At 38.5% G+C, this 16,510-nt stretch overlaps 1 protein-coding gene across 1 annotated transcript in view; it reads left to right on the top strand.

The window, feature by feature from the left end:
* The window catches only part of oma1 (OMA1 zinc metallopeptidase), a 24,760-nt gene extending 8,253 nt beyond the window's left edge, over positions 1 to 16,507 (top strand). The window contains exons 3-8 of the mRNA XM_017456135.3: positions 572 to 745; positions 1,452 to 1,559; positions 2,997 to 3,125; positions 4,009 to 4,083; positions 7,969 to 8,118; positions 14,449 to 16,507. Of these exons, the coding sequence (XP_017311624.1) occupies positions 572 to 745; positions 1,452 to 1,559; positions 2,997 to 3,125; positions 4,009 to 4,083; positions 7,969 to 8,118; positions 14,449 to 14,718 (906 nt within the window). The 3' untranslated portion in view covers positions 14,719 to 16,507. The remainder of the gene's footprint in view (positions 1 to 571; positions 746 to 1,451; positions 1,560 to 2,996; positions 3,126 to 4,008; positions 4,084 to 7,968; positions 8,119 to 14,448) is intronic.
* The last annotated feature ends 3 nt before the right edge of the window (positions 16,508 to 16,510 follow it).

Below are 16,510 nucleotides of genomic sequence, written 5' to 3'. Positions count from 1 at the left end.
AATATTTAAAAAAAAAAATCTTTATCATCTACTTTTTGCACCGGTGTGAAAATCTGATGTTGGTTTAGGTCATTTTTATGCAGAAATATAGAAAATTCTAACGAGTACACAAACTTTCAAGAACCACTGTATTAGCCAGACTACACAGAAGTGTCTCACTCTACCCAGTGTTAACAATCAGAAAAATATCAGTGTGTATTTAAGGGTGTTTTCCAAGCTAGGCCCAGATGCTCAAGTTAATGACCCAGGATTATTCCTTGGCTGGTCATCATCACAAGTATGTTTTCACGCACATAAATTCCTATGCAGTTTTATACCACTGTTAACTGTGGCCTTTTCAGACCACATCCATGTTTGAAAACAGTTTTCACCGTCACAGGTAGATCTGTAATGCTAACAATAAACAGAAAGGCTTTTAAAGGCAACTTGTGTGAATTCTGATTAATAGATCACCATAAGCTGCTTATAACCTTATGTTTATTTTATAATAATAGTTTATTATTATTATTATTATTTAAAAATTGTATTTATTTATTTATTTATTTATTTATTTATTTTTACCCCTAACCAGTACTTAGAGGAATATGGGAATTCGTTCATCCCTGATTCCGATCCGAGGACTCAGGTGGTTAAGCGGGTGGTCCAACACTTGGTCGACAGTAACCAGGACATTGAAGGGATGAATTCTGTACCCTGGACTGTTCACGTGATCGAGAAGCCCATCATCAACGCTTTCGTCATGCCTGTAAGTGACTCAAGAGATTGAATGAATCTTTTTATTTGGGTTGAATCCAAATGATTCATCATTATGCTGTATATACTGTACTGATATTTACATGCAGCTAGACTTCTAGTTATTGCTAGAGTCTATTGGTTTTTCTCACTTGCTTCCACATGAGGTGGCCATTTGACCGACCTTACATATGACCAGACAGACTGTCCCCCGTCCCCCCCCATGTGTTTTTCCCTTTTTTAACGTGGGGTGTAAGATGAGGTGATTGTAAAAACAGTGCTATAGCAAACACAGACACAAATGCAACAAACTGGCAGAAGTGTCATTAGTTGTGGCTAAGTGGACATTGGAAAATGGTAGATAAGGTATTGCATAATGCTGGTAGGATTTTGCCCTGTTAAGAGCTAGAAGTTTCACTGTTGGATAGAAATGCATAGAAGTTAGAAGTGTGAATATCCAGTTTGTAACAGTAACAGATTGTGACTGTCTTGTGTACTGTGTGTGTGTTTGGTATGTGGGCATGTTTTTATGTCTTGACCTGACCAAATATGTATCAGTTTTGACCTTGTTGAAGAAAACTACTTTTTTTTTAATTATAAAAACTTTAGCTTTTATTTTATATAGCGTTGTAGCTTTAATTAGTTACATTAATAATTATGTCAATGGAAGATCTTCACAAGGATAACAAGACGTGTGTGTGTGTGTGTGTGTGTGACAGAATGGGATGATATTTGTCTTTACAGGAATGCTGGAAGCTGTTGGAGACATTCATCAGCTGGCTTTTGTCCTGGGGCATGAGATGGCCCATGCTCTGATCGGTCACGCCGTAAGTGCCACACCTTCATGCCTTCACGCAGGCTGATTTAGAGTAATTCTTTTGTGAAGTATGTTGCCGGAGACGCATTAGCATCCTATCTTCCCTCCTTGCTGTCCCGCTGCATACGGTTTAGGAAGAAAAACACCCTTCATTGCGTTTAAACGGCCTGTTTATCATCTCTTTTGCTCGCACCATGTTTTGCTTTCATCTCTGCATAAGCGTTAAATTGAAACGACGCGAGCGTCCTGTGTGTTTAGGGGCGCAGTTGTAACATCAGTGTGCCGTTTCAGTGCTGTTGCATCATGCGTTGTGGTGAGACCGCGGGCAGAATTTGGAATGAGCACGGCTTAGCACGGCCCATGCTGCGCAATTAAATAATGGATAAGCTAAGCTAGTCTACATCAGACTGAAAATCATAGATGGCGTAACAGGGATTTATTTGCTCAGCTGTCTTCACAGATTTCCAGAGTTTCTTATTGCTTCATAATAACATAAAATAATCATTTTTGTTCCTCTCCAAAAGTCAGCTAGTCTGAGTAATTTGTATGGCAGTATCCATAACCCTTTATTCAGCCTATTTAAAACGATTAAATAAAAGTACTCTAGTCTATATTTCTGTTCTTCTCCTCAAAGATATGCATAACCTTCTTACAGTTCTTCATTATTTGACACTTTCACAGCGCTGCAGAGAAACACAGTGCTATGACAAACCATTAAAGTTAGTCCGCACAAAAAAAAAAAAAAATCCTATTACAAATTTCATTTGCTATTTCAGCAACGAGTGCCAGTGTGTTATAGCGTTGTCAGTCATATGAAGACTCCAGATCTTTATCTGTCTCTATTAAATGTTTACCTCTGGGCTCCGTGTGTGTGTGTGTGTGTGTGTGTGTGTGTGTGTGTGTGTGGGATGGTAGAGGAGAGAGAGTGGATTTTTATTAGACGAGTGTCATGTTTTATCTGCACTGAGACACAGTTGAGAATGAATGAATGAAGTGCATTTTAAGGAGTCTGACTGCCAGGCTGCTAGGACCGAAATGGCTGGGTGATATTAGAGCGAGTGGGAAGAGAGTCTCGTTTGCTCTCTGATACGACAGGCTGTTGGAACGGCATTGTTCTGACGACTCCTGCAGGTAATATAAAGTTCTGATGCCATCTGCATTGCGGCACATTTCACTAATGCAGTTCACCGAAGCACTAGTGGAGAGGAGTCTGATTGTTGTGCTGTTACATTAATTTCATTTGCATAATCGCGTTATACTTCTGTGACAATTACTGATCGGATTAATCTTATGAATGAATGAACGTGTTTATATGAGATTGTGGGTTTTTTGCTAAGTTTTTGCAAATAATGAACTTGTCAAAAAAGGGATGATAAGCAATTACTATAATTTCTCTCTCTCTCTCTCTCTCTCTCTCTCTCTCTCTCTCTCTCTCTTTCTTTCTCAGGTGGAGCAGGCTAGTTTGTCTCATGTGCTGGATTTGTTATCTATGATCCTGTTGACAATGATTTGGGCGATCTGTCCGCGAGATAGTCTCGCTTTGTTGGGCCAGTGGATACAAGGCACACTAGTTAAGGTGAGACTGTTTTGTAGTTCAATGTACCACATCCATGTAAACAAAGATTATTAATTATATTATAATGCATGATCAAAGTTTCTGTTCAATTAAAGTCAGTCACGCTTAGAAATCTTTGGGTGCTACTAGAAACTAACAGTCTGCATACTGATTCTGCAGTCTTTCCTCCATAAACTATTAGACATTAGTGGCAGGAACTCTTCTTTTGCGCAGCACGCTTTGTTTTATACAAGAAAGCCTGTAGTAAATCTCTATGTCCAGTTCTGAACCTAAATGTGGCCAGCAGATTGGCCTACAGTAATAATAGTAAGTCATGGGGTGTTTTAATTAAAGTTTTAATTGCAGTCTCAGTCACTTTAGATTGTATTGAACCTTTTTGTTCTGCTTAACAATATACTAGCTCTTCTGTGATGGTTTTGTTGGATTCTTTTGCTTTCTTTATTCTGATCCATTTTCTTCGACTGTTTATTTCCCTTAAACTTTGCCTTCCTATGTAATATGCACAAGGTCCACTACCAAGACCTGTTATTGAGTGATTAGAATTAGTAGTCACAAATATAATGGAAAATATCTTATTATTTACGGTGAATGGTAAAAATCTATATCATATATCACTACAGTAATTATAACCATAATCTACAGTTTAATGGCATCCTGAAATTTTAATTAATAAATAAAGTGAATTGAGTACGAACAGGTTGCTTAGAATTCCTCAAACATCTAAATAGATTTAGCCTAAATAATGTAGTATTTAATCGTAAGTGTAAACTGAATAAATGTTGGCAATAACAACAAATGTAACACCACATCATGGTAGTAGGCACAAACATTTGAGCCGTATCACAGGTAGTTGGTGGTGTAATGAGTGCATGCTCTGTTTTAGATCTTGTTTGACAGGCCTTACAATCGTAAACTGGAAGCGGAGGCTGATCAGGTTGGACTTCAGCTGGCGGCTAAGGTACTTCACACATCAACACTAAATAATCCCCACAAAACACAATAACACCAAGGTTTACCATTTTCATCATTTCATTCTACAGGTTAGATATAACCCTTATTACTATGGACAGTAGATATATGATGAGAACCATATCCACAGTCTGCATTAGATGGCAGTGTTCACACACACATACACACACACAGTCTTGGTTGATAGTGCAGTGTATTTTGTAGTGCACACATCTAGAGCGCTCATACAGTAAGTCCAGCTCTCAAGCAGAAAGGTGGCTAGCTTCTTTTTTTTCCTACAAAAGGGCAGAGTGTGTGCTGGAAGATGTGTGAATTGATTTGAGACTGGAGGAAAGCACACTTACACACTGAGGGTGAATATCAATACAGTCTACACAGAGTGTGTAACATTACACACAAGCCAGGGAGATGTTGCTGATCAGAAAGGCGATAGCGTAGATCCACTAGCCAGACCTGCTTTTATTTTGTCCTTGTATTGAAAAGACATTGTGCTTTAGAGCTGTCACAGTGTCAGTTATATAATTCAACCAGTAACATGCGTGTTGGAATTCCATACATTTTTATTTATTTATTTATTTATTTATTTTACAACTTTAAGCATTATTCACTTGCACACACATCACAAGTAGAACAAAATGTTGAAATAGCTAGCTGATCCTTTTTCATGCAAAATACTAAAAACAGCAGGCAGGGCATTTGTAGCCATATCCTGCAATTATTTTGAGGTCTACCTGACTGTCTACTTCTCAGCACAGGAACGATACAATTTTGAAATCTATAAAGAATATACCGATAATTTGACATAAGTGTATTAGTTTGGCGTTCTGGATGAGATAAATACAGTTCTTAATATATGCTCCTGTAGCTATGGTAAAGTGTAGCTTATATACAGGTGTGTCTCAAAAAATTAGAATATCGTGGGAAAGTTAAATGTTACATTACTGATTTTTTTTTTCTTCCGTAATTTAATTATATGGCTTACAGATCATGAAAAATCCAGTATCTCAAAATAGAATAAAGAATTTATATTACAGAAATGTCGACCTGAGAAGAGCTCTAATCAGCTAATTAACTCAAAACACCTGCAAAGGTTTCCTGAGCCTTTAATCTCTCAGTCTGGTTCAGTACACACAAGCACAATCATGGGGAAGATGGAAGTAAATGTTGCATTTCATTTGGAAATCAAGGTTTCAGAGTCTGGAGGAAGAGTGGATAGGGACAGAATCCAAGTTGCTTGAAGTCCAGTGTGAAGTTTCCACCGTCAGTGATGATTTGGGTGCCATGTCATCTGCTGGTGTTGGTCCAGAGTGTTTTCTGAAGTTGAGAGTCAATGCAGCGTCTACCAGGAGATTTTAGAGCACTTCATGCTTCCATCTGCTGACCAGCTTTATGGAGATGCTGATTTCCTTTTCCAGCAGGACTTGGCACCTGCCCACAGTGCCAAAACTACTAGTAACTGGTTTGCTGAACATGGTATTACTGTGCTTGATTGGCCAGCCGACTCGCCTGACCTGAACTCCATAGAGAATCTGAGAGACACCAGACCAAACTATACAGACGAGCTGAAGGCCGCAAACAAAGCAACCTGGGCTTCCAGAACACCTCAGCAGTGCCACAGGCTGATCGCCTCCATGCCACACCGCAATGATGCAGTAATTACTGCAAAAGGATTAAAGCCCCGACAAAGTACTGAGAGCATAAATTAACATACTTTTCAGAAGGTCGACATTTCTGTATTATAAATTCTTTATTCTAATATTTTGAGATACTGAATTTTTTTATTTCCATGAGCTGTAAGCCGTAATCATCAAGATTAAAACAAAAAAAGCTTGAAATATTTCACTTCATGTGTAATGAATCTAGAATATATGAAAGTTCCACTTTTTGAATTAAATTATGGGAAAAAAGGTGGAAGCAGATGGGAGCTGAAAATCTCATTTTAGAATATGAGTTAGTATTAGACGTGTCAGGAAGTAAACATATGTTTCCTTATAAAATATAAGAGCCTGTCATGTTCTAATTGCAAATTAGGACCGTGAAACATTTTTTTTTCCCTATTCCTTTTTATATCCCCATTTATTGTGTATTCTCTGGTAAATCTGGAAAATCCTACTAAAGACATACCCTGTAGCATACTGTAGGTGCACATAGTCCATCCTGTAAAAGTCTTTAGTACATTACTTAAATACAGTATTCATAACCTTTCTCAGTACATGGACAGTTTAGTAAATTGTGATAATGCCATTCCATAAAATACCATTTTACATACATACATACATTTATATCTCCATATAAATATCATTTGCCCACACCACCACCCACTTTTTCAGGGGCCAAATCCCTCTTTACAGATCAGTGGAGCGGTGGTGCAGTGGTGCAACATAAGTACACCCCATGGAAATTGTTAGCTTTTTAAAAATATTTGGACAAGCAAACATTTGATCATCTTTGAAACAGTGCCTATTAATAAAGTTGATACACTTGAACAAAACCACAAGGAAAATGAGCTTTTTTTAAAAATCATTTATTCAGCAGAAATATCAATAAATGTGAGATTCTTCCATGGAAAAAGTAAGTAAACCCTTGGCCTCAGAAACTAGTATTGCCCCCTTTAGTAGAAATAACTTCTTGTAGGCGTTATGCATAGTTGTCCACCAGGCTAGCTGGAATGTTTGACTACTCTTCTATGCAATAGTATTTCAGTTAAAATATGTTTGAGGTTTTTCTTGCATGTCCTGCCCGTTTCAAATCCCACGACAACATTTCAACATTTCCAAAACAGTGGGATTCAAATCCGGGGTTTGACTAAAGCCATAACCCTCTATTTCTTCTTTTTGAGCCATTCCTTGGTGGATTTGCTAGTGTGCTTATCATCATTATCCTGTTGAAAGGTCCACTTTCTGTTCAACTTCATTTGTGCAATCTCTTTCTGAAGCATGGACTTTGACACTAACAGTTGCAAAACTTACTAGCAGATCCTGTGATTAAATTTTGGGGTTCCTGGAGACTTCTTTTTGCATCAGATGGTCTGCTCTTGGGCTGAATTTGCTGGGACGGCCAGTCCTGGATAAATTGACAGTCAAAATCTGCACCATTTGTAGATGATTTTCCTTACTGTGGAATGATGTATTTCAGATAATTTGAAGACCTTTTTAATCCCTTACCAGACTAATGGCATCCACAACCTTTTTTCTGAAGGCCTTATAGAACTCTTTATATCTTGGCATGATGACACCACACACCTCAATTACAAAGACACCAGACACTAGATATGAAAGGAGCATAAAAAAGACCGGTTCCACTTTCACTCCCTAAGCAGGTTCTAATCACTGGCATCCAATCTTCGCCTGGTTCAAATTTAATGGATCTATAGGTGTAATAAATGTAGGGGTGTACTTATTTTTTTCATGTGATCTGTTTTTTGTTCATTTAAATTGTGATAATTACTACAAATTGTCAGTTGTATGTGTCATTTGATTGAGTGTATAAGCTTTATTAATAGGCATTGTTTCAAAGAGGATCAAATCTTTGCTTGTCAAAAAAAACAGCAGTTTCCATGGGGTGTACTTATTTTTTCACATGATGGTATGTTAGGATGAGGCTGTGTATTTTAACACCCTTTCCACACCACACCACACCCCTTCCCAAATGGAAAAACATTTGGGAAGGGGTGGGTAAGTTTAGGGTTTGGGGTGTGTCCAATCTGCATATTCATAGAAATTTCTAATTCATTACAGAAAATACATGATCTCCAAAACATGGTTTAAAGATTCTTCTTGAAAATAGCTTGCAGTTGGCTCTGTGGGATTAAACAGTATTTGAAAGCAATTATTTTTTTCTCTCTCTCTCTCTCTCTCTCTCTCTCTTTTCCTAGGCATGTGTGGATGTGAGAGCTGGGCCTGTGTTTTGGCAGCAGATGGAGTTATTCGATCAATTAAAAGAAGAGCCCACTATGCCTGAGTGGTTTTCCACCCACCCCACCCACCACAGTCGCATCACACACCTTGACCACCTTATCCCAGAGGTAATACCACACAATCCCACATCTCTCTGTGTTCTATCACACAGCTCATGCTACTGTTGTACACACAGACATACACATCTTCCCAACTTAAATTCCTTTCCCATTACTGCCGAATGACAACCATCTGCCAGTGACATTTACACGCACATCAAATTCCGATTAAGGTCTTCTGTGTATTCGGGTTGCAGCCATATTCCGAATGCGATGTTTATATGCATACAGATATCAGAATATTCCTGTATACACAGTTGTTGTAAGTTTGCCCGAGTGGCCATTCGTAAATACCTAGCCTACAGCCAAGCATCTATTAGCACGTGCAGTCTTTGCGGACTGGGAATGGTCATCAGAATTTGGGGAATTTAAATATTGTTTTAATCTTAATCAGACTGTAGCATTTACATGACTCAGTACTAATTAAAAAATGGCCAAATTCTGATTTATATTGGAATGTTGATGTGCATGTGAACGTACTCCGTGCCTTCATGGATTTTCTTCATGGATTTTCTTCATGGATCAGTGGTTTCCGGTGGGGTCCGTGAAGCATAGCGTAGAGTGTGTGATTTTTTTAAAAAACATTTATTTTGTTACAGTGGTGAAAATCATGACACACATTATCAAAAAGATTATATTTAGGGATCCAAGCACCAAAGTCAACTTGCACCTAATATGTTGTGTCGGTGCTCAGGAATAGCAAGGTCGGTTGTTCCAGAAAATATTATTTGATAATGTAAATAATGTTCATGACATCATTCCATACTAACGGGGTGTCTGGGGAATTTATTTTACAGTTCAAATGCTCCTTGGCTACAAAAAAGATTGACAACCACTAGATTAAATGATATAATTTATAATAATGATATGTTGAAAGTTTTTTTCCCAAATGTCCTGTTTCTTTGGAAGCTTAGTATATTACACTGCTTTCTACCACTTCCTGAAGTGCGCTGCAGTTACCCCTAGGATTTTTACTCATAGATGTATATTATGTACAAATTCTTGTGTTATTCCCATGTTTATGTTTCTGTATATTTAAGCTAAATAACAATCCATGTGAACTAGCACCTTACACTGCCTTGCTTGGCTCTGTGGCTTGCTTAGTCCTGCGCCTGCATAGCAAGCACTCTAGCGGACTGACGAGCTGGCAGCTAAAGTGTGTTTTGTCTATGATCGCCAGATGATGTTGCTTTTTATGTATAATACAAATACAACATGACTCGGAGCAATCAGAATTGGAGTGTACAGAGCTTCCAGTCCTGTCTGATATTTCCAGACTGGACCAGACTAACAAGACGTCTGGAGACCACCTTGCTTCTGTGCACCAGTTAGTGTTCAAACACATACATACATACAGACAGACAGACAGACACACGCACACGTGCATATGTGTGCTTAGCAATTCGCTCTTCAACGCAGGCTGAAATGCTTTGTTAGAGACTAAATTATTCATTCAGAGTTTGCATGGGACTTCCTTGGAGCTTTGTTTAATGACACATGAGAGTGGCTGTAATCGCTGAGGGATCAGTGGAGGCGTTCTCAGATTGGCTGGTGTGGTTCCAAGACGAAGAGCTGATGAAATTACTACTCAGCCTTTCCATTACCATGTTTCAAAATTCTATTCTCTTAAAAATAAAGAACTTAAGTTTGCTTAGTATTACAGTCTTCTGATATTTCTGGCCACACTTTTAATACAATCAACTGCAAAACCAGACAGAGTTCTCCTCAAAGTCTGACTGTGAAAAAAAAATCAACTCGGAGGGAAAACTCTGGTTTCCATGGTGCCCCATGGATCTAGCGGATCACTAACGTTCAGCCAATCAGGACGAACCTACTTGTTTGTCAATCATGTTGCTGGTCAAAACGTTTTCCCTTGTGCACTAGCTTTTAGGTGTTCTAGCTTATCCAACACATGTTATTTGGGGGTTTGGCTTTGGCGGAAACAACAAAGTACCCTCAAATTAACATTTGTACTAGATTAATTGCGTCAGCGTTGACAGACTGTGAAATCTGTAGCTAGTGTGGTGTCTTCAGTTCAGCTGAAGATTCATTAAAATAACTTATTGTTTCATGACAATAAATAATGCTACACATTTTGCTGAGAAAGCTAATAGCAAGCTGATGATTATGTAATAAACATTCCAGGTCTACTTTATGGATTTTCATGATTAGTTGGGTGTGTTAATGAAAACTAACAGTGAGTTGGAGTGGCAGAAAAGGACACTCTACAACAATTTCTAGGCTTGGACAAATCATAAATTCATGGGCTAGTCCTCCAGGCAAGTGGACGCTCCAATCCTGTGTTTTGGGTTCGCGGAAAGAGCACATCGTCATGTTTGCACTTAAGCAAAACGTCAACAAGACATTGACCTGCGTTTTGTCCTTGAAGAGACGTTTCCAGATATGAGAACTTTGTGCTGTACTTTATTTTGCTGATTTTCACCAGTCTTTCCACATACCTGCATGTTTCTGGTTCAGAAAACATTGTCTGTCAACCATGCATGCTAATTAAAGTCATTAACGCCTTCTTGTCCATTGGCTAACTACAATTGAGGTCATAAGTTGCAGAATCGCCTTGCAGAATCTGCAAAGTGTTAATAATTAACAAACGATAAGAGCATCATAAAAATGTATGTGTTTAGTTGTTTTATTTAGTGCTGCCCTGAATCAGCTATTTCACATAACCAATGTTTACATATAGTCCACAAGACACAATAATAACTGAATTTACACAAATGAACCAGTTCAAAAGTTTACACACGCTCAATTCTTAATACTGTGTGTCGTTACCTGGATGATCAACAACTGTGTTTATGTTTTGTGAGAGTTGTTCACGAGTCCCTTGTTTGTCCTGAGCAGTTAAACTGCGCACTGTTCTTCAGAAAAATCCTCCAGGTCCTGCACATTCTTTACTTCTCCAGCATCTTCTGCATATTTGACCCCTTTCCAACAGCGACTATATGATGTTGAGATCCTTTTCACACTGGGGACGAGAGACAGAGTCAGTCTGTACCGGATTTCGTGGAGCTTTTTTGTGATTGTTGCAGCCAAAAATGCTTGAATTTGCTGTGGCGTTTTAAAACATTTGCAACTTGCAGAGTTTTTTGTGCTTGTTTTGTGGCATTTTCGCAACTACTTGGTGAAATTGCTATTGCACAAAACTGTTCTGCAAGGTTTTCCGCAGTGATGTTTTTTGGTAAATGAGACCTTTTAGCTGTACTCATGTTTAGTGGAGCAACTAGATTGACTGTTAACTTTGGTACTGGTAATTATGTAGTACATAGCGGATGCATTTCTGTCATTAAAGGAAAATGAATGGAGAGAGAGTGGGGTCTCATACACAACATACCTCCCTATGGAGTAATGTAGGCACACTAAGACTGTGAAAGGATATACACACATACACACGTACACACACAAGCTTGATAGACGATTAACATCTTTACCATCTGTCCCCCCTGTGTTTGAGGCACCTCAGTGCCAGTATACAGGCAGGATTCTTTCACTCACTGCTGCAGGTTCACGCTGAAGGTTAAGTTGAGCGCCTGTGTGTGACTAATACACACACACGCACACACACACACACACACGCCCATGCGGCACATTTCCCAGCCTCCACCACCACTTTGCATCGTATATTAAAGAGCCATTTCGTGGAGCCAGTGGCTTGTGACGGGAGAGATAGCTGTGCATGTTCCTGTAAATGAGTGTCCTCCACATTCAACTCACTCACTCGCTCACCGGCTTTTTCTTTTTCCCTGCTTCAACCTGAGCTCTTTATCTACACACAAACACACATACGCACACATATTGATTCATCAACAGCAAAAGGGAAGGTGTCGGTGGAGATTTCAGGCAGAGCTTGAGATGTGTTGAGACATACACGATTCAAAACACCTAGAAGACTGAAGCCGTACACATTTCTTGGATGAGGAATTTATAGTGTGAAGACTTGATGATATGAACATATTTATGATATGATTTAAAGGTATAGTTACTGATTTGGAGTTAAATAAGCCCAATGTTCAAATATCGCACCTTTCTTCAAAGGGATATCTTATTATTTTTTTCATGTATTTCTCTATTAGTCCTAATTGTCTTTGAAACATGGGGATTTTTGCTCTAAAAATAACAAGTTTGTGATTTTTAATAAATCACACATGGACATATTATATCACTAGCCCATATTTCATACCTAGGCTATTATTATTATTATTATTATTTTTTTTTTAAAATAAATATTTCTGCATATTTGTTCCCTTTCCAACAGCATCTATATGATGTTGAGATCCATCTTTTCACACTGAGGACGACTGAGCGACTCGTACACGACTATTACAAAAGGTGTAAACATTCACTGATGCTCAAGAAGGCAACACGATACATTAAGAGCCAGGGGGGTGTAAACTTTTGAATAGGATGATCGGTGTAATTCGTTAATATTTTTGTTTAAAGATAGTCTCTCGGTTGTCCTCAGTGTGAAAAGATGGATCTCAACATCATATAGTCGCTGTTGGAAAGGGGTCAAATATGCAGAAGATGCTGGAGAAGTAAAGAATGTGCAGGACCTGGAGGATTTTTCTGAAGAAAAGTGGGCAGTTTAACTGCTCAGGACAAACAAGGGACTCATGAACAACTCTCACAAAACATAAACACATCATGTCGTTGATCCTCCAGGTAACGACACACAGTATTAAGAATCAAGCGTGTGTAAACTTTAGAACTGGTTCATTTGTATGAATTCAGTTATTATTGTGTCATGTGAACTATTTGTAAACATCTGTTATGTGAAATAGTTTATTCAGGGCAGAACTAAATAAAAAAACTAAAGGCAAAAGAAAAGCACAAAAATCTCTGCGAAATCCTGTTCGGACTGTCTCACTCTCCAGCGAATACTAGTGATGGGGATCTAGAATAAATTTACAGTCAAATACATTTCCATTCAGTCACGTAGCAGATGCTTTCATACAGCGTGACTTACAAAATGTGCGTTTAAAGGCATAGTGATACGATTTACTGGAACTCATCAGTAAAAAAAAAACATAGAAGTCTGATGTGTAAGAAATTATTTGCATTGACAAATTCAGCATCTGTAGGCAACTGGTTTAATGAAAAACAAACAGTTGGAACCATATCCAAAATAGCTACACTATATGTTCAAAATTATGTGGACACCTGAGCATCACAGACATGTTCTTGTTGAACATCCCATTCCAGATTTATTCCCCCTTTGTTGTTTATAATATCATCCACTCTTCTAGGAAGGCTTTCCACTAGATTTTGGAGCGTGGCTGTGGGGATTTGTGTTCATTCAGACACAAGAGCATTAGTGAGATCAGGTGATGTCAGGATTGGGGCTCTGTTGGCATTCCAGGTCATCCCTCAGTACTCATGGTCATCACAAGTGGATACCACTTGGCAAGCTCTGTTTAGCATAATGGACATTTTGACTCATCGTTAGTAATGTTTCTGTTAACAGTTTTTTAATCTCATTGAAACCCAAACACAGTGATGCTCTTATGTAATAGCCTGTGTTTAGAGTTTTTTTTTTACCCCAGGGCAGAACCTCCTTGCTCTTTTGTAGCAGATACTGATCTATGCATTACTGTCCTTACATATGATTTTCCTATTTATACAGACTGCTCTTTTCTTACCCAAAAGTGGTATATATCTTGTATCAGTTCTTCAACATGACTAGAGGAAACACAGAAGGATTTGCTGCTCTAATGTGCTCCTTTGGGTAAATGTTACCAAATAAGCTTTGGACAAGCACTCTTTCATCAAGTGCCTTGAGTTCATTTTAATAGCCTGATCTTCAAACATCGGTGAGCTCCATAAATCCGTCTCCCTGCCTGGTTAATGAAAATAGCTTTCTGGGGAGCTGTATCTAATATTTTCTCTCACGGAGGTTGTTCGGAATAAAGATTTGACCGTCCAGAAGTGTCCATGTTAAGCATTTAGCTACGCAACCTTATTAAGCTTTATGTTTATTGTTCTTTATCTGTGTTTCAGTGCTGTCATAGTCTAACAGCATGGTCTACATACTATTATTTTATCATTAAGCTGTTGTATATTGGCTTCTGTCCTCTGACCCAGATGGAGGTCAGAGATCAGCCCCAGGTAAAATGGTTTGTGTGGAGAGAATATGAGTACTGTACAACCTTAAACCTGGGTGAGTGGGGTTTGTCTGATTTTATACTTTTATCAGTCCGGCACATCCAACCATTGGTTTGGTCTTAAACTTCCAAAAGAGATGTAATCTACACAGGATTTTTGTTGGTTGTAAGATCAAAAGTCATGTGTGTCTTGTGTATCTATCTCCTTGTATTGTTGCTGCAGGCTCTAGAGCTCCGTGCGAGATGCGGCTGCCCTGCTCTTTCTGACCCTGATCCCCGGGCTGTCTTTTCCAAGACTGCGCAACTGTTGCTCAAGAACGTAGAGAAAGAAAAAAACAAAGCCAAAGAGTTGAAGGAGAGAAAACCAGCGGAAGGAACACAGCAGAGAGTCCAGCCTCAGTTAGGGGCAGCGTTGGTTATATCAGCCCAACAGCAGAATCTGCTCAGTAAAGAAGACTCGACTGAAATCCACCTGCTGCGTAAAGAGGTTTAACCAAAAATGAATGGGTTGTTTTAAATGATGCGCCATACTTTACAAATAATAGCGTTATTGTTCTGTATGGTCAATAGCTTTATAATAAACCTTGTTCTTCAGTTTACCAGCTTTGGCAATCTGGCAGTAATGTAGCCTAATATTTGCTTTGGCAATAATGCAAATTAACACTAAGTGAATATGTAGATGCCTTGTAGCTGTGATGGCCAGCTGAGATGGCCACAACCACTGTGAAGAGTGACCTCAATGATAGGTTGGCAGCCATGTTGTGTAAACATACATTACCAAAAGTCAAAAGTTTAGAAACACTCTTTCTTTATTTTTTATCCACATTGTAGAATAATAATAGTCATCAAAACTCTGGAGTAACACAAAGGGATCTATGGGAATTATGTTGTGATAAAAAAAAAAAATCCAAAATAAATGAAAATAATTTAATATTTTAGCATCTTCAAAGTAGACTCCCTTTTTGTGTAGAATTTCTAGAAATGTATGCTTGGCATTTTTCTCAACCGATTTCTTGAGGAATTCCCCTGAGATGCTTTTTAGACAGTTTTAAAGGAGTTCCCGCCTACGCTGGACTCTTATTTAAAAAAATGGTCATCTGTTTAAAAAAAAAAAAAAAAAGATTTTTTTCTAAATAAAATGTTAGTCTTCTAATGAAAGAAACGAATATGTTGGCACGATTATAATTTTGTCTACAACACTGATTTCAAACATTTAATCATACACCTTCAGATCAAAAGATTTTTAAGATCATGAGAAACATTTCAGTCAGGCGTCTCTAAACATTTGACTGGTAGTGTATGTGTAGTTAAAATAAAGTATAACACAGACTTAAGATGGAATGAACTTTGTGGCAAATTTTTTGTTTTCTTTTCATAGCAGGGGTTCTCAAACAAGGGCGTACAAGCCCACATGGGGTTGCTTACAAAATCTCATCTTTTGTTGTATTCATTTCTTTTACAAATTAATATTAGAAATATTTATTGGGAGTCACATTCAAGCAAGACTCATTTACACAAAGAGTTCAACATTGAAATTGATTATGCAAGAAAGAACATGTGCAAGTTCAGTATTCCCACTAGACTGATAAGTCTAATGCATGGAATATTCTTTTGGTTTTACATCACTATTGTTGCACATATGTTACTGACATAATAATGTCCAATGTAGTGGGGCTACGCTGGCTTAGGGGTTAGCTTCGCATGTTTGCCTCGCACCTTCGGGGTTGGGGGTTTGAATCCTGCCTTCGCCCTGTGTGTGAGGAGTTTGCAAGTTCTCACCGTGCTTTGAGGGTTTCCTCCCCCAGTGATTGGCATGTCTAAATTGTCCATAATGTGTGTGATTGGCACCTCGGCCAGGGTGACCCCTGCCTTGTGCCCCGAGGCCCCTGGGATAGGCTCCACGCTCCCCGTGATCCTGTGCAGGATAAGTGCTATGGAAAATGGAAGGCTTGATGGGGAAAAAATGTTGTGTGGTCACCGCTTGGGGTTGAAGAAAATTCATAACATCCATTTGGGGTTGTTTGGCCAAATTGTTTGGGGACCCGTGGTGTATGCGTAAATGGTTTGCTCAGGGATTTTATCATGATTTTCACTGTTGCTCATTTAAAAAAACAAAAACAAATTATATCATTCAACTATAACAATAGAAATACTTCTGCACATTGTAGACGATTTGTTCTTCTTAAAATGTGAAATCTTTATATTCGTTTTGTGTGTTTCTAAAAAGAATGTGCCTAGTAGGCTGTGTTGAGAGGAAAAAATAAACATTTTTATCATTGCTGTTT

The sequence above is a fragment of the Ictalurus punctatus genome, chromosome 25, assembly GCF_001660625.3.
Source record: "Ictalurus punctatus breed USDA103 chromosome 25, Coco_2.0, whole genome shotgun sequence".
NCBI classification, from domain to species: domain Eukaryota; kingdom Metazoa; phylum Chordata; class Actinopteri; order Siluriformes; family Ictaluridae; genus Ictalurus; species Ictalurus punctatus.
The sequence above is the reverse complement of the archived record's forward strand: the minus strand, read 5'-3'. Positions and strand labels throughout refer to the sequence as shown.